The 26,883-nt window shown below is 40.3% G+C and overlaps 1 protein-coding gene across 2 annotated transcripts in view; it reads left to right on the top strand.

Annotated features, from left to right (window-relative positions):
- Positions 1 to 26,883, top strand: part of LOC111874251 (protein FAM160B1) — a 77,040-nt gene that overhangs the window by 13,921 nt on the left and 36,236 nt on the right. The window contains exons 4-7 of one of the 2 annotated variants that reach the window (XM_023869594.2): positions 4,109 to 4,237; positions 8,681 to 8,906; positions 20,674 to 20,864; positions 26,519 to 26,712. In XM_023869594.2, coding sequence (XP_023725362.1) covers positions 4,109 to 4,237; positions 8,681 to 8,906; positions 20,674 to 20,864; positions 26,519 to 26,712 — 740 coding nt within the window. The remainder of the gene's footprint in view (positions 1 to 4,108; positions 4,238 to 8,680; positions 8,907 to 20,673; positions 20,865 to 26,518; positions 26,713 to 26,883) is intronic. The other variant, XM_023869595.2, reaches the window with a different exon arrangement.

Below are 26,883 nucleotides of genomic sequence, written 5' to 3'. Positions count from 1 at the left end.
CTGGTCTAAGAATTCCAATTGAGTGTGTTAGTGTGGCCAGCTCAGGGCAATATGATATTATAAACACAGCAGATATCACGTCTCTGCTGTTTATAATTTCATAGCAAAGAAAACACGGCATTCATAAACGTAGAACGAATAAACTGCTCGCAAGAGCCACAGGAACTTTGCTGCAAGACAGGCATATGTAACGATGACTTAGCGCTCTTAAACTCGTTTCTCATTATAAACCGTTCTTGTGACAACAGGCCAGCGAAGAATCTAACAATCTACAGCAAAACCATCAATTATTATGGGCGTTATAACATAGGTGTGCAGCTGGACGAAACATACACGTCGAACCCCCCCAGACGATTTAAATACCTGAAGAAACATACACGTCAAACCACGCTGAACAGTTAATAGATGTGGTAATTCTGACCTAAGTATTTGTCTGAAGCTGAAAGCACCATGTTCTCTGATTTCTTTCCCTCGGCAGTGTATTCTTGCATATTAAAAATTTAACCTGTTGAAGCTACACATAATCATTCTCACTGACACCTCAGATTTTATTATTTTCCCTGGATTCTACAGGGTGATACACGAAGTTTTACCCTGGCTTATGGTACATGTTCCTGGGGTTATTTCCTGCAAAATTTCGTTACAAACTTGTGGTCGATTTTCAGTAGTTACGGAGTAACAATGGATTTTCGAAACGCATTATTGTGAATGCAGCGCTCCCCCCCCCCCTGACTGGGCGACCATGCGTTCCAGTCAGCTGTGTCAGCAGATAAGGCAGACCGGCTGGAATGTTCCACGTAGGTAGGCAGAGCGATCCAGTTCTGAAGTTAAGATGCTGTACATATTTTCCACTGAGGAATACGCCAGTATGGTATTTGTTTTGGGTGTATGTGATGGAAATGCGAGAGCTGCTGCTGCCGAATATCACCGGCATTATCCTAATCGCAGGATTCCAAATCCTAAATCCATTAGCAGTACATTCAGTACATTAAGACAAACTGGTTCTCTCCCCAGTGTTCGTATACAATACGAACGAAATCCTCAACATGAATTGTGCGAAGAAGAAAACATTCTTGATGCTGTAGAGCACAGTCCGCGTGCCAGTACAAGACGTCTAACTTGGCGGTTTGGTGTTTCTCAGTCCATGGCGTGGAGGACTCTTCATGAGAACAGGCTGCATCCTTATCATTTACAGCAAGTACAACACCTACAACCATGAGACTGTGCTCTTCGTCTGCAGTTCTGCAACTGGTTAAATGGAGATCGGCAGTTGTACCGCTTGATAATGTTCTGCGATGCGGCACAGTTTACACGGGACGGGGCGATGACAAAAAGGAACAAACGTGTGGAACTGTGAAATGCCATGAGCCTGGTTGATACGCTTGCGACGAATTGTGTTGATGTGCAGGGAGACATTTTTGAAAATCTTATGTAAATCCAGTCGTCTTCTAAAGCAATACAGTTTAAAGGAAACAGATTGATAGAAGGGTGTGATATGCAACCATTAGTATGTTTACAGAATGGGATGCTGAAAATAATGTAATTTTGTAACATAAAATCGATGAAAAATGTTGCACAATGCAAAATTAAGAAATTGAAAAAAAAGTATGGTTTTAGAATGCTTCTTTCCTAAAACATTAATGATTTCAAAAGTGTTTGTATTGTATTTCTAATTTGTTTTGACTGAAATTCGAAGAAAAATAGATTTTTCGCCAGTTTTAAAATTACTGTATCTTTTTAATTATGAGTTGGATACCATTAGTATATTAGAATTCTTTGTTCCAAATTATCTCAGGAATGCCCTCCCTAAGTGGGGGAAAACTTCGTGAATCACCCTGTATGTTCTGAACTTCAAGTGACCCTGCCATAGGATCATGGCTTTCTCTAATGACAATTCTTTTCATGGCCAGTAAGCAGACCTGAATTTCTGCAGGAAATATTCACACACAGTCTGTATTTGGGAAAGCCTTCCTGAATCATGTGTCGCAGGCTGTTGTGAATATAATGCTGGGCTTGCATGTTGGCCTCAGATCAGTTTTTCATCGCACTGGGGAAAATGGATATGGAAATTGTGGGCTTATATTGCCATTTCTGACTTAATCCATCAAGATCGTCAGTTTTAAAACGTTTTAATTTCTTTGGGTGTAATGTTGGGCCACTTAAATGATTTAGCTGCTGCCTTCTATTGTACATTTTGAGTCAGGTACAGATTGTACTGTTCAGTGCACAGTTGTATAAGTTGGTCACGTTTAATTGCACTTACCACTTCAACAACAGACTGTGGATTCTCAGTAACTTTGTTAACTGCTGGAGATCTAATAAAACATTCATTGCTTGGTTTCTTATCAGTTTTACAACACAGGCAATTTTTTCCATCATCAGAATGATCACTGTTATCTGGTTCAGTACTTTTATCCTTGTCTGTACTTGTGTCACTGTCCAAAGTCTCAGTTTCACACTTCTCATCATTAGACACAGGAAATAGGTCTGCATGTAACTCAGCAAAATATTGTCATCTTTTGTACTCACCTGTGCAGAGCTGTGCTTCATATAAAGTTAAAAAGAGAAAAAAAGTAGCTGATCTGATTCACCTGTTGCTTTGTGTCTTTATGAATCTGCAAGCATGGCGTCAGGAAGGGTTGTATAACCTTGAAGCAATAGGGGAGCCATATCAGCCAACAGATGAGCAGTACAGCATAAGAAGGCATCAAAATACATGACATGTTGACAGTTCATTGGATAGAAATCTTATGTTTCTACATGTCCTAATGCCCAAGTGTTACACAAAAAACTGTTTAGGTGGTTGGACCGGAACTTGCGGCTGACTTAATGATTCTGAAGAAGGAACCATGATAGTTCCTAGTGGAGGCTTTATTAATGTGGGGGTAAAGCACTGGACTGCAATGAGTGAGCTCAGGTTTGAGACCAGCCAGAACTAGTATGAATTTTGCAAGCTTTTTTATATCACACCGCTGACAAAGCTGAATCACTGTGAATGTGGAGAATTTCAGCCTCAATTATCGTGTTGAGTAAATATTAAATAGTAGATTCCTGTTTTTAGCCACCACCACCATCCTGAGCAAGAACCAGTCTCAAGTGGAATCCCATCAAGGTGGTTGACTCCTTCACTGTTGCCAAATGTACAGAGGGTGAATTGGTCAAAAACCATGGTTTAAACAGTGGTCAGGCTCTTACATTATAAAATATATATAATAATGGTCTTTTATCAAGCATACTGCATTACAAATATGTCTCTGCACTTGTCTTTTTGTAACTAAGTGACTGTATTACATTACTACGATAATGCTATAGTCTTATGTTTGGGGGATTCCTTGCATAATTCTCAGTCTGATACTGGCTATTCTCACTGAGCTTCTTAATGGTTTTTCTTAGTCTCTCCTTTAAATAGATCATGACCATGTCCTTCCATATCTCTACATACTGAGCATTCATAATCATCCTCCAATGTAACTCAACCCGGTATATTGTCTGCAGTCTAAATATCTGCGCTATTATCAGTGTTCCAGAAATGCAGCTTCAGTCTAAATGCAACTCAGCAGAATCCCCTTGCCTGTAGTATTGCGGTATGCTTCATACAGATGTTTAAATATTGGGTGTTAATGTCAAATTTCAAAATCAGAAAACAAAACTAACGCACACTCGGTTAGCTTTTTGCACCTCTACGTGTGATGTGAAATCGTTCGTATGATGTATTTTTAATGTATTTAAACTATGACTAAAATTTAACTTGACGCTTAATCAGCATATTAGGGCCGCACCATAGCTCAAGCAGTTAGTCGCTGGCTTTCCACCGCGGCAGCCCGGGTTCGATCCCGGGTCTGGTTGAGTGGGATTTGTGATGGACAAAGTGGTACTGGGGCAGGTTTTCTCCGAGTACTTTGGTTTCCCTTGCCAATCTTCATTCCACCAAACCCTCATCTGTCATCTGGGGCTGGTACAATAGGCCAGAAGTGGCCGCAGTACAAGGGACTTAGTCCCACCCCACTAGCAATAAAAAATAATCAGCATATTGCTGCTTATTATTATGGTTTCACACACTTCATTGTATTCTGGCTTTATTGCATACTGTTTGATCATCTTATTTCAGAGGTTGATCAGCCTGTGTAATGGAAGAATAGCCTCACCTACAGAGTCTGCTGAAATCCAGTTTCTTTGTGTATTATGTGGTCTTATTTGCAAAAATCCTCAGCTCACTAACATCTTCAACAATCAGCAGGTACTTGATAAATCATTTTAGCACGTTGTGTTGTTTTCTGTTTCTAAAATTTAAATGTTCCAGCTTCCCTGGACATTAGTGAAGAGTACTTTAAACAAAAATGCACATCTATATGTTACATGAGTATGACAGATTCTGTCTTGTGGGCTAACAAAAGATTGCCTGGCAATGTTTCTGAGAAACACAAACCCATGTGTAGTGTGACTGAATAAAATTGAATGTGCCTACCACTAGTTTATGAACTATTATACTTTTTTTTTACTGTAAATGTCTGACAGTGCTTTGGAATAAACGTCTACAACAATTCCATCTTCGGCCACCTCTGCACTGGACCTGACTCAAGCCACTGTTCATGTGCAATGGAGTAAACACTGTTGCAGTCATAATCATTCACTTGAAATAAGATAAAATGAATCTGAATTAATGTGTTGATTATTGCACGCAACAAATAACTATACATTGGTCTCGGATTCAGCGAATCTTTATTGGACACTCACACTTTCACACCTTACAATCATTAGCAGTATTACAGTGACTGCTTACAATATCTCGGCCAGTACATCTGTATCTCTCGGCATCTATCGCGAGACTATCTTCTTTGGCGACTGATTCCAGACTGTGTTCTGTATCTCTCGGCATCTATCACGAGACTTGTCTGTCTCTCATCGAAGCTGGGCTTTTATAACCTCAGCGGTTGCTATGCATTGGACCTTCTGTTGCCTATCTCCAAGGAAATGCTGCTTCGTTGATTCTGCAATTCCTACGCAACGGCTCACTGTTGGGATTGCAATACCGCTGTTGTTACTTCGTAGGAAACGGTCTGTTCTAGCGTTTCCATAGAAGTGACTCTTCTGGATTCCAAACACGTTACATTGCTCCCCTCTAAAGGTTTTTCGTCCCCGAACAGCCTAAAGATTCTTCCTTTCTTCCATTTCCATGGTGTTCTGCTGGCATCTTTCTGCGCTGTTCATCCAACCGCATCCGCCCCTCTCATCAGTGATGCTCACCCCGAGCACTCCCGTAGCCGAGAATTTGTCGATTCTGTCGCCTCACATTCATCCTTCGCTCATTCAGTCTTCATTCATCCTTGTGAGTGAAGCCGGCACATCTATTACCGGTTCCTCCCATGTGGGCCGTTTTCCGTTTTGGAGGGGGTTGACCCCTCCACTGTGTCCAATTTTTGGCGGGTAGCAACCCAGCGGTAAACCTGGTAATTTGTTTTGTGTTCTTCACGTTGACAGCCTCGTAGGGGGTCTTCTCTCGAGTTCCTCTCCTTCCTGGGTGCGATCACTGTCCTCGCCTACACCCTCCGATGCCGTTCTTGGTTGGCACCTTTTTCTTCTGGCATAGCGGCTGTCTGCTGCCTATGTTCTTTATTCCTTTCCTTCCTTTCCAGGTTTCTCGTTCAGCATTGACCCTGATTGAATATCTCTTTACGAAATCTCTCTTGCGCTGTGTCGCACCTGCGCGATCAGTTATATTTCTGTTGGCAGCCAATTCGTGCCACGGTCCACACTTTTCTTGGGTCGTAGATTTCTTGAAGATGTTCCTTTTGCCCCATGCCACTGTTGCACGGCAGGATGTCTTCCGGTGTATTTGCGTTTTTCGTGCCACTTCCGCGAGGCGTGTTGTCACTCTGCATGTGGCGGCCAATTTCTTCTGGGGTGTATGATTTTCCCATGTCGAATACTTTGCTTTCTGGCGGCGGCGCTCCGTGGCCAGTTTTCTGTCCCTGTGCCTTTTCTGCTTCGGTTCCCCGACCGGCATTACTTCAGCGTCTACTTTGGGGACATCTTACTTCTGTGTCTCCATATCTTGGCAGGCAGTCATCTCTGTGTCATTTTCGACCACTAACTTCTTGTGGCTATCATTCCCCCAGCGTTTCCATAGAAGTGACTCTTCTGGATTCCCAACACGTTACAGTATAGTCTGCCTTGTCAAAGGAAGCATTTGTTAGTTTGTCTTACCACGCAGACCTGAGGCTGAGGCTGACTAGGCAGATGTGTAAAAAGTGAGTTCTCTCTAACCCAAATCTTGCCATCAGACTACTTTTTCAGCCTTGCTCCTGTTCCACCCCTGTAGTACTGACCACCTTGTGGTAACAGAAAAAGGAGTGCAGTACACAGTCTTCATAGTTGTACCATGTTCCATAGTGACATAGTTTGTAGCACACAACACAGTGCTAATTTTGATGGGCATAATTTCGTTTCTCTCTTGTTTTCATGTTCAGATGTTTGTATGAAGAGAGACTATTTTCTTGCTGCTATATAGTATTCATTTATTCTGCATGTTTAATCACCATAATCATAATGTGTTCAGTATTGTGGGATATACCACCTTGTAGTCCATTGAAAGTCAGCTGACTGCTTACAAGCATGAGGCAATTAGCAAGCGAAGCAGTTCTGCTTGCTACCTGCTTGGTATATTATTCAACCCTGAAGTTGGAGGTGACAGCAGACTACGTGGTGCTACAACTCTTCATAACCACCTGCTTAGTGTATGATACTTTTTGAGATGTTATTCCTTTTTGCTGTACTGCCTCTTTTCTTCACATGACCTTTCAGTTGTACAAAGAGAGTTCCATATATAATGCCTCCTATTCTTTTTAATGAAAACTACAACAGATACGGAAAGCATAATAATGCAGTTAAATAGAGCAAGATTTCAGCTACTTACAGTTATTTGTCCACGTAATCACCACCGTTCATTGTGCACTTTTTCCAGTGATGAACAAGAGCCTGTATGCCATGCCCATAAAAGTCTGCACCAGCAGAGGCTAGCCACTTTCTTACAGCTGCAATGACCGCATAATTTTCTGGAAAATGTTGCCCACATAGTCCATCTTTCATAGGCCCAAAGAGATGGAAGTCTGAAGGTGCTAAATCGGGGCTACAAGGTGGATGTGCTAGGACAGTCCAGCCAAACGTTGCAATGTGCGTGGTGGTCACCAAACTGGTATGGGGTCTAGCATTATCGTGTTGCAAGCGAAAGGTTATCTGCTTCTCTGGCCTGACTCGGGAAATGCGGGCTTTCAGCTTAGTCAGTGTCGTCTTGTAGCGTTCAGAACTGACAGTACCATCAGGCTCCAAGAAATCCAACAAAATCACACCCAGCCTATCCCAAAAGACTGTGCACATCACTTTCCCTGCCGATGGCTGTTTCTTGAACTTCTTTTTTTTTGGGGGGGGGGGGGGAATCCGGATGTTGCCACTCCATGGACTGTCTTTTGGATTCCAGCTCGTAGTGGTGACACCACATCTCATCTCCGGTGACGCTGCTGTCCAGAAACTTGTCACCTTCAGCCTCAAACTGGTACAACAGGCCCTGACAAACTTCCATTCAATGAATTTTGAGGTCCTGTGTAAGCATCTGCGGGACCCACCTGGAACAAACTTTGCGATAACCCAGCTTCCCCAACATTGTTTCCAATGCATTGCAGCCGATATTAAGCTGTGCACACAGTTTCCTGGTTGTTATCCACCGATCTGAATGGATGAGCTGATCGAGGTGCTGTTCATTGTGAGGAGTGGCAGCTGAGCAGGGACACCCAGGGCATGGCTTGTCGTGCACTTCACTTTCACCACTGTTGAAACGCACTACCCACCACCTAACTGTGCTGACACCCACTGTATTGTCTCCATACACCTTTAGCAAGTGTCGATGGATGTCAACGGGTGCAATTTGTTCGGCAGTGAGAAATTCAGTAACACATCTCTGATTCGTACACATTTCTATGTCAGACGCCATTTTGGTAGACTGCTCTGCTGTTGCTATCTGTCACATGACAACCAAGCTAACAGTACATTGGTGGGAAGGTTCAACCTTTACTACAACACCACCAACATCCAGCTCAGACGTTACATATTATCACAAAAAAATAGGAGGCATTATATACGGAATGCCCTTTGTATGTTGTGGGTCACTTTCTTTAGTACAAAATCACAATATAAGTCAGGGAATTGCCACATATTTCCTAATTGGATGGTACATCAGGCAGCCTTGTAGCAGCTCATGGTTTTATAGAACAGCATATAAATTATACAAGGAGAAATAAAAACATATTACCATCTTGGTATGAGATGGAATGGATCAATCAGATTGGTGTACTGGTAAAACTGTGATGTTATATTTGGGAGATAAAACAGTTGAAATCTCAAGCAGGCTGCCATCTTCCCAGATAGGTTTTTTTTTTTGTATTATTTTTTTTCAACTTCTGCAAGCAAATGCCAGTGTAGTACTTTAAAATAAGCCACAACCACCTTTTCCAGATCCTTACCTACTTACCATTCAGGATCATCTGATGGACTCTTTCTATGCTGTGTAACATATACAGTGTAAAAAGTGTTATGTTAAATAATTTAGGAGTTAATAAATCAGTCATGAGGAGATGGAATTCAGAGATTTCAATATGTGGGTCTGATATTTTCGTATGTAATTTAACAGGCAACAGAAGAAAAGGGGCTGGGCACTATTGGAAATCAGAGTTCTGCAAATTCTAAAGAAGCTAATCCAACAGTTTCACTGCCCAGGACCACCATAAAAACATTGCCACATAGAAACATGTGCCACTGTATGAGGATAGAAGGCACTTTGCCTTGGATGGATTGTGACTCCTGCAAATGTGTTCAAGCATGTGACTCCAGTGTTGAAGATGATAACACAACAAAAGGTGTGTATGTTATTGCAATTGGTGGTGCATGCTGTGGAGATTGTATTCATCAGACTGTTTCATTCCCGAAACTACTGAATTTATTTAAATACTATTTTGGACTGAGGTATGTACTAAAATTTATGAGAAATATTTAATTTTGGGTGGGCTTTCTGTTGTTTTTTTTTGGGGGGGGGTTGTATTACTAATTCATTGCTGTAAAAATCCAGCATGGTGAGAGATACGTAGGGAAATCAAAAATTATCCGCACTCTTGTTTTTCCAATTTATATACACAAAAGTAGGGGTTGAACAAGTACATAATTTTTCTACATACTCTCCTTCCTTTTCGTTGCACTTGGGCCAGCGGTCCACAAGCTTGCGTATTCCCTCCAGGAAGAAGGTTTTTGGTTGGTTGTGCAACCATTTATGTTCTGCTTCCCACACTTCTTAGTCCATAGAAAATCTGCGACCTCGTCGAGCATCCTTGAGTGGTCCAAACAGATGACAGTCAGAAGGGACGACATCTGGGCTGTAGGCAGGGTGTTCCAGCACTTCAAAACCCAAATGGTTAAGGGTTTCAACGGTCTGGCCGGCCATGTGTGGGTATGCATTGTCGTGCAACAACACTTTCTTCGACAGTAGGCCTCGGCGTTTGTTGCAAATTGTTGTCTTCAGATAGTTGGCGAGCAAACACTGTATCTTGCATTGTTGATCGTACATCCTTTTTCCAGGTAGTCTTCTAGTATAGGCCCTTTTGAGTCCCAAAAAACAGTTAGCATCACCTTTCCGGCGGAAGATTGGGTCTTGAATTTCTTCTTCATTGGTGATCCCGGGTGTTTCTATGCCATACCCTGGCTTTTGGATTCTGGCTCATAGTGATGGAACCACCAATGAATTTTAGCCCCTGACACACCTTCCAACCAGAGAAATCAGATCACTGTTCTCTGTTCCTCCTTGGTGCACACTGCTAGCGGAGTGGTCATGTTTACACTGGCACAGCATCAAGGTCAAACTTTGATCACATGACCACAATAGTACCAACTCTAAGCATGCATGCCCATAAGACAGTGAGACAAACCTAAAGATGTGTTAGTGCAGATAATTTCTGACTTTCCCTCGTATACACAAAATGTGAAATGATTGTCAAGCATACAGTTTTCTCAAATTGCAGCATATCTGAAGACACTAGGAATTCTGATGAGAATACATGTAAGATTACATCGTCTGGGTTATTGAAACAATTTTCACATATGAATCGATCGTGTCTTTTGTAAGTAAAAGAAAGCATTCAATTATATTTGATATCCAGTTGTGATTCTGATCATATTTGTTGGTAGGCAAAAGTGAGACAGAATTGCTAGGCAGTCAAGCAGTGCAAAAGTTTTAAATGGGAAGATCTATTTTCAAGAGGCTAATGAATTTGAAAATTGAAGAGCAGTATCAGGTTAAAACAGACATGTCAGACTGGCCATCCATGGATTTCATTTGGCCCTCTCAGTGCATATTGGTGGATCATGGCAGCTCATCACTTCAAAAGACTGTATGGCTGGTTCTTGTTTCGTTATGATCATCCATGTTTCTATCATGTAAGCTGGTAAGATAGAAGTGGGTGGAGGTCATGCCAATTCCCTAGTAAATCTGTTCATTGAAATTGACTGTTTGGCACTATCTACCCACCCTAAACTTGCTGCTATTGTTAGTTTAGCCAATATATGAGGAGCAGTCAAATGAAAACAGGTCAGAAGAAAAAACATATTAAAGAACATTTCTGACCTCAAAAGTAATCTCCAAAGCTGTTAATACATTTATCCCACTGGGAGATAAGATAGTCAGTCCCATCCTTGAGAATGCTTGTGGGCTATCTGCAGAACCACATGTTTACCCAACCCCACACATCTTCGTCCAATGCAAACCGATGTCCATGAATGTGTCTCTTCAGGTCTCCAAAAATGTGAAAATCACACAGGGACAGATCTGGGCTGTAGGAGGGATGCTGAAGCACTTCCCAACCAAATCTCTGTAGCATATTCCGCCCAGAGTTGGCAGTGTGGGGGCGCGCATTAACAAGAAGAAGGATACTGCCGTTCGATAGCATTCCAGGGCGTTTTGACTTTATGGCACATCTCAGTTTCTGCAAAACGTCTTCATAGCGCTGTGCACTAATTTTGGCCCCATGCTCGAGAAATTTGACAAAGAGAGGGCCCTTGCAGTTGAAGAACATCGTCATCACTTTACTGGAACTTGTGTGCACGGCTTTGGATTTCTTCGGTGGGGGAGAATTCACATGTTTCCACTGTTGACTCTGCCATTTGCTCTCGGGTTCAAAATGTTGGCACCAAGTTTCATCCCCAGTGGCAGTATGGGACAGAAAAGCCTACTCTTCCTTGTGGTATCGTTGCAAGTGACCCAGTGATGCAGCCATTCTCCGAATCTTCTGTTCCTTCATAAGTTGATGTGGAACCCACTGCACACAGATTTTGCTGTGCAGCAGGTGTTTTGTCACCATGACATGTATGGAACTGTGACTTATTCTCATCAAAACTAATTTATTCCACAGTGATCTGTCAGTTTGCTCGGATATGACCATCCAACACAGCAATAACATCAGGAGTGATGACAAGATGAGCCTGTCCTGAGTAAGCATCATCTTGCAGTGACACGTGTCCCTCTCGGAATCTCTTATGCCATGCCAGCACACGCGAACTTGACATGCTGTGTTCGCTGTAAACAACAGACGTGACGATGAATTTCTCATTCTCCTCCTCCTTCAGCAGTCAGAAAGTGCACTACACTTTGCTGTTCTTCTTTACCCACCTCCATTACTGATGTTGGACGACCACACGTAGCGCTAACCTTACTTCCAGCTCAATAAACAAATGACTAGTGTGCAAGGGAATGTTGTTACTGTGCTTTCCCGAGTCCCTAGCAGATGTTCGTACCATAAGCAAATTCCAGTGTTACCAACTTGCGCACTGTGAGTTATGCGTGGTGACCCATTTTCATTTGACTGCCCCCTATATTTTAGTACAGCTGGTAGAGTGGAGAAAGGAAAACCCAGTGCTTTACATACTGTTAGGGAGTGAGAAGGGATTGTAGCTGATCCGTGGACTGTAGTGGAGGTATGCTTTCCTGGGGCATTCATTTCATGCCATCATTCACTGTGTTGTTATGTTTTGTACCTTATATTAAATTTTGGCCATAATGATGTCTGTATCAAAGATGTGTTCAAGCAGAAAGCACAGAACAGAAGAGGAATGTTATGTGTTTCAGAATGGGAGGTACAATACTTTTTCTCAAAATTATAAGACAAACTTGGGTATCTCATTTGCCAGCAAACAGCGTGTGTAAAGAATGTAAGATAGGTGCCATTATGAAACTCACAAGGAAAGGTACTACACATCTGTAGGAAAACAAGGAGAGATGACACATTTGTAAGGAAGAGAAACTGTGTGATTAAGATCTGTGTTAAAAAGCAACAAAATTGTTTCCATGGAATTAATAAAACAGGAAGCAACAGTGAAAAGCAAATTATGGTTGTCTAATTTAATTGCATCACTCCAAACCTATAGAAGGTCAGTGTATTCAAAAGTATTTGAAGTGGTGAAGATTATGCGCCATAATAAAAGGAAAGGTGAAGCTTATTCTCACTAGAAGTATTGTGACAACACATGAATGATCTTGACAGTGACAGACACGCAGATGTCTTCTGGCTGTCTTATCACAGGGTGCTGGAAAGGTTTTATGGTTTGAAAAATGAAGTCATTATGGTCTTGCAAGTGAAAGTGAAGGGACAAAATGTGGATGAGATTGAAAGTACTAATATGATTCAAGATGAGACCTTTTCAGTTGATATAACGAGGAACCTTCCTGCATGAGTTGAATATGCATCTTTCAAGAAAAGCAAAAAAAAGTTATGTCTGTATATGACTTATCAGACAAAACTTGATTCTGGGAAATACTATTAAAGATAGGTAATTTGGTATGGTAAGTAGCTATAAATGTAATGTTGGATTGCTGAAATTTGATGTTAGGTTTCAAAATTTAAGGCTGTCTGAAGTTAAATTTGCTTTGGTTTTAACCTTTAACGCATGGACTTTTAAATTATTGACAGCCCTCTGCGGCCAGAATTTATATGGCTCTAAGTCTTTAACTTGCGCCATAGCTCAAGCGATTAGTCGCTGGCTTCTCATCACAGCACCCTGGGTTCGATCCCGGGTCTGGTCAAGTGGGATTTATGGTGGACAAAGTAGCGCTGCAGCAGGTTTTCTCCGAGTACTTTGGTTTCCCCTGCCAATCTTCATTCCACAAATTGCTCCGCAATCACCCTCACCTATCATCTGGGGCTGGTGCAATAGGGCAGAAGTGGCCACAGTACAAGGGATTTAGTCCCACCCCACTAGCAATAAAAAAAAAAGTCTTTAACATTGTAAACTTTCAGAAAAAACTACATATTATCCATTCTATGCAAAAAAAACCTGAATGACAATAAAATCTTCTACATATACACAAAAGAACAGTTTTTACAAATGAAAATTAACTGCGATTATTTTGCCATGAAATTCAAAATATAATCTTTATTATATATGTTATGAAATTCCAGAGGCCTTACCCATAGTTTTTTCTTCAACCTTGAGACATGGTGATATTGTAAATGTAATCACACTATAAACAATAATATTTTGTTCAGACTGTATACGAGTTTGAACTGCGTCACTTCACAGTTTACTCTGACATGCATGCGCCACTTCTTGAAGCAGTCCATGACACACAGCACAACATCACACTTTTTTTACAATAGAAAATGGTGCTCCTGCTTTCCTTATTTAGCGAACGCACGACAGAATCTTTGTTTCCGTTTCGTTGGCCAGTGTTGTGAATGTGTCAGCTCCACTCAACTCATTTGGGCCCCAGATGAACTTGACTTTCCCAAAGAAACGCCACTGACCGTGATATTCGCCTCGTGTGANGTGGCCGCGGGGGAGAAATCGTTTGGGGGGGGGGGGTAGGAGGGTTTCCAACAGAATCGAATAAATTATGTTGATTGACAATGGAACACACTCACCTGTTAGTAATACTTGCAAAATAGTGATGCAAAGTAATTATAATACTGGTTGAAAAGAGTGCCAGTCCGTTACTGATACTGAAAGTCACAGTGACGAAAATGCCTTTTGCTCACAAAGTAATACTGGCTCAGTAGGTTTATACCTCTTCCGAGACACAAAATAAAATGATATATAAAGAAATATATGACAGTCTGACACTGACTTCCTAACTGATAATTTGCTACTGAAAACCAATCCTTGAATACTTCCTTGAAAGCTCTAGAAGCACTAACACATGCAAGCACAGATGAATATTTACTCCTCAGTTCTCAGAATAAAGCTGGGCTCTATTTGGCTGACCAGGTCATAAACAGTCATATTTAAAGGTAAATAGTATCAAAACGAGTACTTGCTACAGGATTCCATTGTTCAGAGCTGACAAGTAAACCACTGACATGACCTTGCTTGGGTTTGTTTTAGTTTCAAACACAAGATCAATTGTTTTAGTTTCAAACACAAGATCAAACTGTCAGCACTCCCAAAGGGATCATTGTCCTGCCTTATATAAATGTAACATTCAGCCACAGCAGGGTGTTACGTGCTGTAGATATATATATATATATATATATATATATATATAACATTCATCCATTAAAGATTAAACTGTTTAATTTTGGTGTCGGTAAAGCAGATGAGTATCTGTGTGTGGAACTGACCGATATATGGCGGGACTCAGTTTCTGAACAAGAGTTTACTGTTCTTGTCCATACTTATTTGTGTGAAAATCTGTTTACACTCACACAAATAGAAATTGTCATGTGTTGGGTATGTAACGCGACAAATAATTTCACGCCGTATTGAATATAGCGAATTTATTCCACATTCGCTCATACACTTATACCACTTCACGGACTGGAGATTAAAATATTTAAATCACCCTGGGGACCGGCATTTTTAAACCTACTACCCTAACTTATGCACTGTTCACTTTAAAAACTGATATAAAATCTCCTAATTAATTTTATGAACTAAAATTTTTAGAGAACACTTACCAATGCTCCTAGAAGTGCTTGAGAGTGTGATATTTCTGGAAACATTCCCCTTCATGAAATGGCATTACACAGAACTTTCACATGTAGACAGTCATACTCCTTTTGTTGTGTACTGTGCAAACACGGCATCACCTAGAAAGTTGCTTCCCCTTGGCATGTTCACTCTTCTCAATTTTCATAAAAACTGAGGTTTTGAACTCTTACCTTTGCCATAATCAGCATATTCCTCATGAATCACCAGTCTGGATGGAAACATATTCACTGTCTGTGGCCACAATTTTTTGTTTGCCCCTGCCACACTCACTATGAGAGTCACTATCACTTCAATGTATCACTTAGAATTCAACCAATATACTGAACATAATAATGGTCAGTATTAACTTTGCCATAATCAGCATTACTCATGAATCTGTGGCCACAGTTTTTTGTTCGCCCCTGCCACACTCACTGTCAGAGTCACTATCACACTCATCGGAGAACAAGTCGATTCCCCTTGGCATGTTTACTCTTCACAGTTTTCGTAAAAACTGAGGTTGTGAACTCTTAACTTTGCCATAATCAGCATATTCCTCATGAATCACCAGTCTGGGTGGAAACATGTTCACTGTCTGAGGCCACAATTTTTTGTTCGCCCCTGCCACACTCACTATCACTTCAATGTATCACTTAGAATTCAACCAATATACTGAACATAAAAGAGGTCATTATTAACTTTGCCATAATCAGCATATTCCTCATGAATCACTAGTCTGGGTGGAAATATGTTCACTGTCTGTGGCCACAATTTTTTGTTTGTCCCTGCCACACTCACTATCACAGTCATTGGAGAACAAGTCAGATATTTCTTGTTCTCCGAGAAAACGCTTTGACTTGATCCATTTTGCACTAGTAACTTCCTGCCTGGTTCATGCAGCTGGAAGATGAACAAAGGCATTTTCTTTTGGAGTGGGAAAGGAAAACAGTTGGGTCATAAACAGCGGGGTCATGTTACTGACTATGAAGCAAACATTCAACAGGTCTGTCACGCACCAGGCATGCGTCTGCCTGGCGCCAGCGCAAGGTATAGTGTGTTCCAACATAACATGTCCTAAAATCATAAAAATTTGCCACCAGTCCACCACGTTTAAAAGCACTGGTCATAAAAATAAGCCACCAGTCCGCAAAGTGATACAATTCACAATTATACAATTACTGCCATCTGCAGTATCACAATTACTTCTCCTGCTGGAGTCACTGCCATTCACCTGATACAACTCAACTTGTAACTCAATACTCACTACTCTAGTAACTCTGGTTACACTGACAGATACTCCTTGTTATGTAGCTTCCGCACTGACAACACAGAAAACAGTTACGTGATAGCTACCACTGTTGCGTGACAACGTGTTTACCAGTTGCCTAAACAGTAGTCTCTGCATGGAGTTGCCTGTTGCGTGATATCACAGCCTAGCAGGGAGGGGTGTTTACCGAGCGTTGCATAGTTACAAGATGAGTGGGGTATGTGACGTCACTGGCACTTCCTATTGCGCAATCCAAGCATTCACAGTCTGCTTTTACCGGTTCTCATGGTCTCTTCGCTTGCAGATTTCTTATTTTTTCTTCTACCCTGAAGATGGAGGCGATACGTTCCTCCGAAACGTCGGTTAACACCACATATACACGGTGCCAAATCCCAGAAGACTGCTTTCTTCATTCACAGAGTTGTTGCCTAGCAACTCGTTGATACAATCCACAACTCACATTGCACACATGTCCTGAGGCCTCTGTGGCTCAAAAGTTCCTGCATAGAGCAAATATATCACAATATTGTGACGTGCTGCGCTATGGAGGACATTCCGTATAGCATAGGATGTTGGGGGAATTTGAAATGATGTGGAAATAAGCAGTTGTCTAATATAAGGCACTCTCAGCATTTGATTGCAGGGACAGGAAAACCTCAATAAGCCTTAGTCATGGTAATGTTAGTTGCCCAAGTAGCTGAAAAGGATTCAGCTTACCTAAAACATTTACTATCTCAGTGTGGTCCATATTCAGTAATGATTTTGGCATCCCTGGGCTGAAATTATGAACAGGTTTGCAACCTTGAAAAGCATGGATGATATTGTGGACATCAGCAGGCTTGACAGAGTATTAGAGAGAATATAACAACTTTCAGACAAAGAGAATGTAGATTATTACAAGTTAAACAGCCTAAACCATGATTTCACTGAAAATTATCAAAATACTTGTTGTTAGATTGAAGAAAGTGGGCTGAGCTGCAGTAGTTGCAGAATCCAAGACAAATGATTAAGAGATAAGCTGAACAGTGTGATGTGTGATAAAACTGGGAAGAGTCAGGAACTAAGAAGATGGTACATTTGAAATCGTAGTTAATGAACATTAGTCACATCAAATGAACACAGAAAAGAGATGTTTTCAACCAAAGTTCCTCAGAATTGTATTATTTGGGGGAGGGGAGAATGAGATTGTAGTCCAAATGGAGGTGAGTGTTCCTGACAAATTTTACAGCTTTATGGCCACTAGATTTTTGAGCAAAGACATCCAGAGTTTAACAAAAAAGAAATTATTTTATGGGCACGTGTTGTCTTAGAAAATGTGGCATAGCTTGTTCAGTAATTGAGACACAGCTCATTTTTTGCTCATTTCAGTGCTAATAAAATGTCCTTTGCCATGAACTGTTACATCAATATATTCAGCGGAGATATGTTTTAAGGTCTAAAATTTTAATCTTTGACCTTATGTTTCTCAAAATGCAGTATTTTATTTCTTAAGAACATTATTGTAGTGCATGTTAACTACTATTGTAAAAATTGCAGATATCAAGTACGGACTTGAATGGACTTGTGAACATTTTACTGCGAAGAATTGCTTCACTTATATTGATGACACAGTTTAAAGCAACATATTCCTTTTAGATTTTTTGCAGTTATTAATTTGGGTTAATGTAAGTTATGTTATTTTTCTTCAGTGACATGTCATTAAGATTATTCCTGTATATAGTCTTGAAAAACATTATGGGGAAGCATTATAAATTGCTAGAACTAACAGTAATCTACTGAGACAGAACTTACTTAGCTATATGTGTTTGGCAGGTGCATACGTGCCTGTCATGCATCATTTAATATTTAGCTCATGGGCAAAGAGTCTTGCAATGTCTGCAGTATTAGCAAGTCTAAGCACTTTTCATATGGTCTAGGCTGTTTGACTTGAAAGCTCTGCAGTTTAGTGTTCTTTGGGCATTTGTAGTTAAGTTCTAAAATTTGGGAAAGACTGTAACAATTCAGGATTTTACAGATTAAATTTGGAGAGTGCTTGCTGTCATTCTGGTATGGAATATTTAGTCATCCTGTCTCCTAGCTAAAAGCATCGATATATTTGATGACGATAAGCGTAGGTTGTTTTTCATCTTACTTCAGACAAAATGTATGCTTTCAAACATGAAAGCTATCATGTGTGCTAGATGAGTAAAGGTAGAATTACTGTGCTTGTATGTGTGAATATAGGGATCAAAAAATGTGCCATTGTTGGCAACTGGAAAGGTAGAGAAGCCATGTTGCTGCAAGCATGAGAAGTCCCTGCCATTTACATATTGTCGTATCAGTAATGCTTCGATAGCATACCATATTAATAATACATTTTTACATTGATTTTATATAACTAATAAAACATGCTGTGTATACCTGTATAGCTTTTTGATGATATGTGCAAAGCCTTTGATGGTGGCCAAGACTGAGAGAAAAATACTGGGAAAATAATAATGTAATAAAAAGTGTATCTGATGGTTATAATTTGGGACTTCATTATATGGTGCAGCTTGAAGGGAAATTATATTTAATTTCGTTTTTGACAGTTCAGATACACCATACAAAATATGTTCTTGTCACGTAAGGATCTCAAGGTCATATGTTATATACTGAGACACAGTGCCTTTTGTGGATACATGAGTGCCACTGCTCATGCTTGCTTCTGGCCTAGAGGTTGAAATATTGAGTATGCTGGCAGATGTGCAAGGTCGTCAGTATGCATAAATTGTTTGCTGATACGGATCCTTGCTGAAAACAATTCTTTCTAACAGTGATTCACTAGTAGCGTCACTTGCATTGTAAGAAAAAGTATTCATTAGTTCAATCTTCCATCTGAACCTATGCTAGAAAAATTATTGCTTTTTCTCATTAGTAACCTACTTCTGTAGTGTTAGCCATATATATTTTTTTCATAATTCTTTTCACTATTTTGTGTTTCTATTATAGTTGATAAAAACACATCAGCTGTTGGTCTATGCCGATGATGTGAATCTGCTGGGTGATAATGTAGATACCATAAAGAAAAACACACAAACTTTAATTGACGCAAGTAAAGAGGTTGGTCTAGAAGTAAACACAGAGAAGACTAAGTCTCGTCACCAAAATGCAGGGCAAAATCATGACAGGAAGATAGGAAACAGATGTTTTGAAAATGTGGCACAGTTCAGATATTTGGGAACAGTGATAACAGATCAAAACCTGATTCAGGAGGAAATTAAGGAGGTGATTGAACTCAGGTAATGCTTGCTACCATTCAGTCCAGAACCTTTTGTCTTCTCGTCTGTTATCCAAAAACATAAAAATTAGAATATACAAAACTATAATTTTGCCTGTGGTTCTGTATGGGTGTGAAACTTGGTCTCTGATATTAAGGGAGGACCATAGACTGAGGGTGTTGAGAATATTTGGACTAAAGAGAGAAGAAGTGACAGGAGGGTGAAGAAACTGCATATTGAGGAGCTTCATAACTTGTACTCTTCTCCAAGTATAATTAGAATGATTAAGCCAAGGAGGATGAGGTGGGCAGGTCATGTAGCACGAATGGGGGAGACGAGGAATGCATATAGGATATTGGTGGGAAAGCCAGAAGGAAAGAGACCAGAGGGAAGACCAAGGTGTAGGTGGGTGGACAATATTAGAATGGATCTTAGAGAGATAGGATGGGATGGTATGGATTGGATAGATCTGGCTCAGGATATGGACCATTGGAGGGCTCTTGTGAACGCGGTAATGAACCTTCGGGTTCCATAAAATGCTGGGAAATTCTTGAGTGGCTGCGGAATTGGTGGCTCCTCCAGAAGGACTCAGCTCCATGAGTAAGCAAGTAAGAGAATTAAATGGGATGATAATATTAAGGTGGATCTTAAAATAGGGGATGGAGGCATGAACTGACTCAAGACAGGGCCCAGTGGCAAGCTCTTGTGACCAAGGGAATGGATCTTTGCATTCCATAAAAGGCAGGGATTTTCATGACAAGCTGAATAGTGTTAGCTTCTGAAAAGGGTTTATTCCACATTAGGCAAGTAGAAAGTGTTTAATATTATGGTTTGCAGCTGGAAGCAAATTACAACTTTGGTTAGATCAGGGAACCAATTGTCATGAATTTTGCATGATTTTTCTCAGTCGGAGGAATGTGCTCAGATAATTCTTGAAAAAAATATGCCGTGACCACTTCATTCACTCAGTTCGTACGACATTAATATTTAACTTTTGAAAAATCTGAATTGAGGTAACTGAAAACACAAATTAAATACATTGAAAATAATAATCTTGTTTTAAGAAAGTGGATGTGATATGAATTCTTGATTGGTTTGTGATCAGCTTAGAGTTATGTTTGACTCAGTCATTAATTTATATTCTTATTGCCAACTTGGTTATGAATTCTCAAGACTGTGTACCAGGAGCAGAGATGGAGGCTACACTGCATCTGTCAGCAGTCAATAGTGATGCACCATATGTTTTGGCAACTTCACCAATACCTTCTTCACCAGCACAAGACAGTCAAAGTTCAACAGCCTCCAGTGGTAGGATGGAGAAGTTCCTCTTACTTGAAGCCCTGCTTAGCTTTCTACACAGCGCAGTGAGTTCTGTTTGCATAATTGGGTTTCATATGTATGTAAGCTTATATTATATGTATACATTACATAGGACAGGAAGAATGAGAATGCTTGCAATATTGATGAAGTGTTTTGTGTGTGTGTGTGTGTGGCATCTTGCACTTGTAAGTACTATTTGTGTTTTTAGCTATCAGGCTTAATTTGTTACCAGGTTCTGTACCTGCATTATTATTTATATGAAATTCTTCTGTCATCTGTTACTTACTGCTCTTTCATGGCTGTTAGAAGACCAGTTCTCGTTCCACCAACTGCTCCAAGTTCGCTAACTTTGCATTAACTTTGAAGTGTCATGTTGTTTTTACGTTGTTTATTAAAGATACCTGTAGAAGATCAGCCTGATGTACACATAGTTATTTGGGTCATTCAAAAATGATTGACACTCCCTCCATAACTCTGGAAAAGTAGCAGTGTCAAATGTGAGCCAGAGTATGTGGGAAGACATACTGTAGTGCCGCCTATGGCCACGAGATGACTTTCCTACTGTGCACAGGTCAAACAGTGCTGCGTCATTCATGGCAGTGTGCAGGTGCAGTCGTGCACAATGCTCAGACAACATGGAAGCAGACAATCACAGGGAACGGTGGACTGTGTGGTTTCTCTGGAGGGAAGGAGTGGCTGCTTCACACATTCACAGGAGACTCCAGAAAAGAAACGCCAGTCCATGGAATGGAAACACTCTGGGAGCCCTCCTCCACAGAAGTCACGAGCAGGACTATTTTTCCAGAAGCAAATGGCAACTGTGTTCTGGGATCAGGAGGGGATCCTTCTGTTGGATTGGATGCCCCCCAATATGACCATCGACAGTGATCAGTACTGCAGTTCACTGCGCCAACTCTGCCGATACATTCAGCAACGCCACCATGGAAAATGAGGGCGCTGCATTTTTCTCCAACATGGCAATGCGCGGCCACATGGAAGTCGGCAGACCATTGCCACTCGGGGTGCTCTAGGGTACACCATGGTACCTCATCCACCAATCTTGCCTGATCTTTCCCCTAGCGGCTACGCCCTATTTGATGCAATTAAAGACGTCATGCAGCGTCAGATGTTCACCTCCAATAACAAGCTTCAGTCAGTTGTCCAGCAGTGGCACTGGGATACCCCCAAAGAATGGTTTGCTGTGCAAATACAGAAACTGCCAGAACGATGGCAAAGCTGCATGGACATTGGCAGGGAATACCTGTAATATAATCTGTATGTATTTTGTTCCAATAAATGGTTACTGTGAAGAAAAAACATTTAGTGTCAATCATTTTTTAATGCTCCTAGTAAAAGCTTCAAGATTTTTTAAGGATGTGTGATACCTGTTTTGTATTTGCAGTTTCATTATTTCAGTATGTCTCATTTTAAGCCAAACCCAGACAAAGAATGGATAATCTAGTTAGTATTACATATAACTTGTATGTAATAGTAAATATTTAATGTATATGACTTGAACAAACTGTATTTCATTTCATAAATCATGCCATCACATCAACACAAGTTTTTGATTCCAGAATTTTGAATAAGTTTGACTGAAGAATATCCTTGTTGTATTTTTGCTTGTTTGAAAACGTGTCTCTTTATGAAAAAAGTTGATTGTTTTCTTGTGTTTAGGATAGATATTTGTATTTATATTACGTTTCATCAAGACAGAGTGTTCATTGAGAAGTTGATTCATAATATTCATCAGTACTATTAAAAGCATGTTCAGTGAGATAGTTTTTTAATAAAAATTTGAATTTTTTAGTATCTTTGGATAGCAATTTAATGTTTGAGGGTAAGTGGTTATAAATCTTGCTACCTGAGAAAAGCACTCCTTTTTGAACTCTTGATAGATTTGTAGGAGATAAATATTGTGACATATTTGCGCTATGCAGGACACCCCCTCCCCCGCCAGCGGTGATGTAACACCTTTGGAGCATTGCCGCTGCTACGGTAATAGGCCAGTCAACATCCCCCACCCCACGGTGACGTTACCAAGGGATGCCACGGTTGCTACAGAGCAGTAAACAACTTGACAGTGTTGCTAGGCAACCTGTAAACATGGTGTCGGGCAACAGCGGTACCTATCACGTAACTGTTTTCTGTGTTGTCTGTGCCGAGGCTAAATAAGGAACAGTGAAGACTATTCAGGAGTGAGTATTGAGCCAGTTACGAGTTACAAGCAGTTGAAATATAGCAGCCACCTAAAACAGTTAAAATGTAGCAGCCACCGAGGACAATTAAAACGTAACAGCCGCCGAAGACAGTTGGAATATAGCAGCAGTCGCAGAAAGAAACCCCGTACGCGTGATCAGAAGAGTTTATGTGTGATAATCAGCGATAGTTTGTGATAATTGGAGAAGGTATTGGGAGTGAGTAATTAAGTGACACTTGTATAGCTCCTGCGTTATTACTACGTGAAGACTACTGAGAACAGAGTGAATAGAATAGTGTGCAGGGTTTGTGGATTGTATAAACCCGCAATAGTGTTATAATTAATTGTAGCCAAGACTTTTAGGTTGTTAAATAAACCAGTTAACAATCCGAATGGCGTCTTCAGTAGCAAAACAGGTTACAATATAAATTGTGATTATAATGTGTGTTGATATCATGAATATCAGTATTAGCTATAAAATAATTTCTGTTCTTAACGACAAAGAGAAGTAAGGAGAAAATGTACTGAGACTGAAGTGGCAATATTTGTAATTTTTTAAACAATCCGCGGCATAAATCCAGTCTACCCGAACCAGATATAACTTATTATTCTTTTTTTAATTTTGAAGATACACTCATTATGAGGGGCATTGCCCCAAAATGTAATACCATACAACAATAAAGAATGTACATAGGAATAATAGATCATCCTCATTGATTCAAGTGACATAAACTTGTGTTCTCATGGTTGCTGTGATTCTTAACCAAGGTTCTTTTCATGTTTACTTTATATGTCATTAATCATTTTACGGATTAATTTGATTTTATTACATAATTGTATTTATCTGTGTACAAACAATTCTTAGTGTTTATTTCACATATTGTTCTGTTTTACAAATTAATTTGATATTGTTCACTATGCAGTTGTATGTATTTGGGTGTAAAGAGTTTCTATAACCACTTATGTAAAGAAGCTGTTACATATGGTAGGTCTTACATGAGGATGAACACTTTCTTGATCTAATGTTGCGTAAAACCCATTTAAGGAAAACTTGGTTTAATATAAGAAAAGCCATTAACCCCAAATATATTAAATAGTAGTTTCTCTGCAACTGGATACTACTACTAGGAATTTGCTCGAATATAATACAGAATTATATTTTCAGGAGGTATTTAGAGGAAAGAAAGTGCAAATTGTATGTAGGTAAGTATGGAAGTAATGGAAGAAAAAGATGATGGAATACTGAAAGTCTATGATATTATCAGTGACTTCTGCATCATACTTCCTCCAGGGCTTGATTGACACCACTTGTTGATCCACATCCAGCATTTGCTAAACACTGCCTTTTCCATCATCAGGGTACTTCACCTGGTCTGATGATGGTAGCTGCAATGTTCACCAGACTGGATATAGCTCAACAGACAATGTTCCTGAAGTTTGCATGCAATATTATGTGTAGTGTTTTTTGAAATCTCAAGCTGGAATAATGTGGTTAGAATGTTTTCCAGTTAGGCAATACAGGCAGTGTACTGAACAGGGGTAATGACAAGTCTTTGAAAGATTTAGAGCTGTATGTAAAGTATCGCTGAAACACATTGGATTTTATCTTTCAACTGAGAGAAGAGAGAGAGATAAACATGTGGAAACCATACGAATTCGGACAGTAAATAATTGAGTGTAACTTAAATTAAAGAATGCAAAATATAAATGAGAGTATAAATTTTACTTTCCAAGTTTTGACAGTTATCAGAGAATCTATCTTGTACAAGGTGGTTCAGATATGACTGGGACTGATTTGTGTGTAAACAAGCCACACTGCATAGCAGCTGTGCAACCTTGATAGAGTTAAGCCACAACCTCCACCCTCCCGACTGTTTGGGTTAGATCCTGTTCAGTCCTGTCTGGGAGTTGCTAGAGTTATGAGCAAACAGAAGGTACCGCATTGTGATCAAATTCCTTGTTGGAGAAAATGTCCCATCTGCTGAAACTCAGCACAGACTCCAACAACAGTATGGGGAAGAGTGTCTCTCATGGACCCATGTGTTTGAGTGGTGTAAGTGCTTCAGAGAGGGCAGAGCGCACGTGGAGAATGAACAGCATGATCGTCGGCCGCAATCATCCGTCACTGAGCCAAACATTGATCGTGCAGCCGCACTTATTCGTGAGAATAGGCAGATCACTATCAAGGAACTTGGAACAATGCTGTCTATCCATGTTGGTAGTGTAGAAGACATAGTGAAATGCCACCTGCACTATCGCAAGGTGAATGCACGGTGGGTACCATGCACTTTGATGGACATGAACAAAATGGTACGCATGCAAGCTGCCACTCATCTCTTACAGCAGTTTGAAGATGATGGTGATGCACTCTTTAAGTATACAGTGACCACCGATGAAACGTGAGTGCACTACTTCATTACTGAGTCCCAGCAGTCACCATGCGAGTGGCGGCATACCAGTTTTCCCAAACCCATGAGAGCGCGGAGGAGCGGTTCAGCAGAAAAAGTGATGGCAATGTTCTTCTGGGACTGGCAGGGGGTTATCCATGTAGACTTTCTGACAGATGCCAGAACAGTCAATGCAGCTTATTACTCACACCTCCTGGCAACAGACGTGAAGGAAAAGATCCAATCCAAGTGGAAGAGAGGTGGAAAGTGGGTAGCCTTCCTTCAAGACAATGCACACCCCCATAAGGCCAAAACAACAATACAGACCCTCTGGAAATTGAAATGGAACCTTCTGACACATCCGCCGTACAGTCCTGATTTGGTCCCAAGTGATTTCTACCTGTTTGGAAGGCTGAAATCAGATTTGCAAGGCACGCGGTTTGTGGACAACGATGCTGTCATCCAGACTGTTCGAGAGTGGATACGCCGCCAACCAGAAGCCTTTTTTTTAATAGGGCATCAGGATGCTTCCAGAACGTTGAAGACTGACATGTGCAAGTAAGTGTTTGGCAATTATGGTTTTTAAAAAAATCTGTCCTGGCCATATTTGAACCACCTTGTATTTTAAAATGAATCTTGCATTTATTGGTTTGAAAGTAAGAGTTATAAAGTTGTGTTCTCTTAGCCAGTTAATTAACAGAAGAAAATGATGAGAAATTAAAGGTATGATTACCAAAACTGAATTATTAATTCATAATTGTGACAAATTTCGTCAGAACTAGCATGTGCAAATAGCATTGTTGATGTTACCTTCCATTTCTAATAAATTTCTTCATAAATAATGGTCTTTTTTATTTCTAGTGATTCATATCAGTATGTTATACCAGTGGCTTTTTTCTTATTGAAAACAAACAAATAACAATGGCTGAATCAAGGATAGACATTTTATTTGCCCTTTTCTTTTTTTAGTATTAATTTTTTATCAGGAAGCAATAAACATATGGTCCTTTTTCTTTCCTGTAATCTTGAGTACTGGCAGTTTCCTCTCTAGAACAAAAGTACTGGATAATTGTGTTGTTGAAAACTAACACTCTTCTTCCTCTGTCTGTAGGATAGTAGGGTAGTGGTTAAGGCTTGTGAGGGGTTGATGGTGATGGCATCGCTTCCATCAGATGTGTTTGCACGCTCAGTGGCGTGTCATTCCGACTTGTGCACCATACTGGCCAACAAGCTGAACACCTTGTTTGCAACTATCCCACCTGACATTGATCCAAACGATATAGATGATATGCAAGTCAACTGGGGGTAAGCTTATTCTTCAAGGGAGAATTCAAGCTGTGGCCATGGCATGATCACTTAGGTCAAGGGTGAAGGAAGCAATTAAGTCGTTTGTTTTGTACAGTAACATACACATGTGCTTCATAGTGACACCTGTTACTGAATAATTAACAAGATGTAGTACACAAAATTCTCAAC

This window comes from Cryptotermes secundus, unplaced genomic scaffold (genome assembly GCF_002891405.2).
Source record: "Cryptotermes secundus unplaced genomic scaffold, Csec_1.0 scaffold1262, whole genome shotgun sequence".
Taxonomy (NCBI): domain Eukaryota; kingdom Metazoa; phylum Arthropoda; class Insecta; order Blattodea; family Kalotermitidae; genus Cryptotermes; species Cryptotermes secundus.
This window is presented reverse-complemented; position numbering and strand designations above follow the sequence as displayed.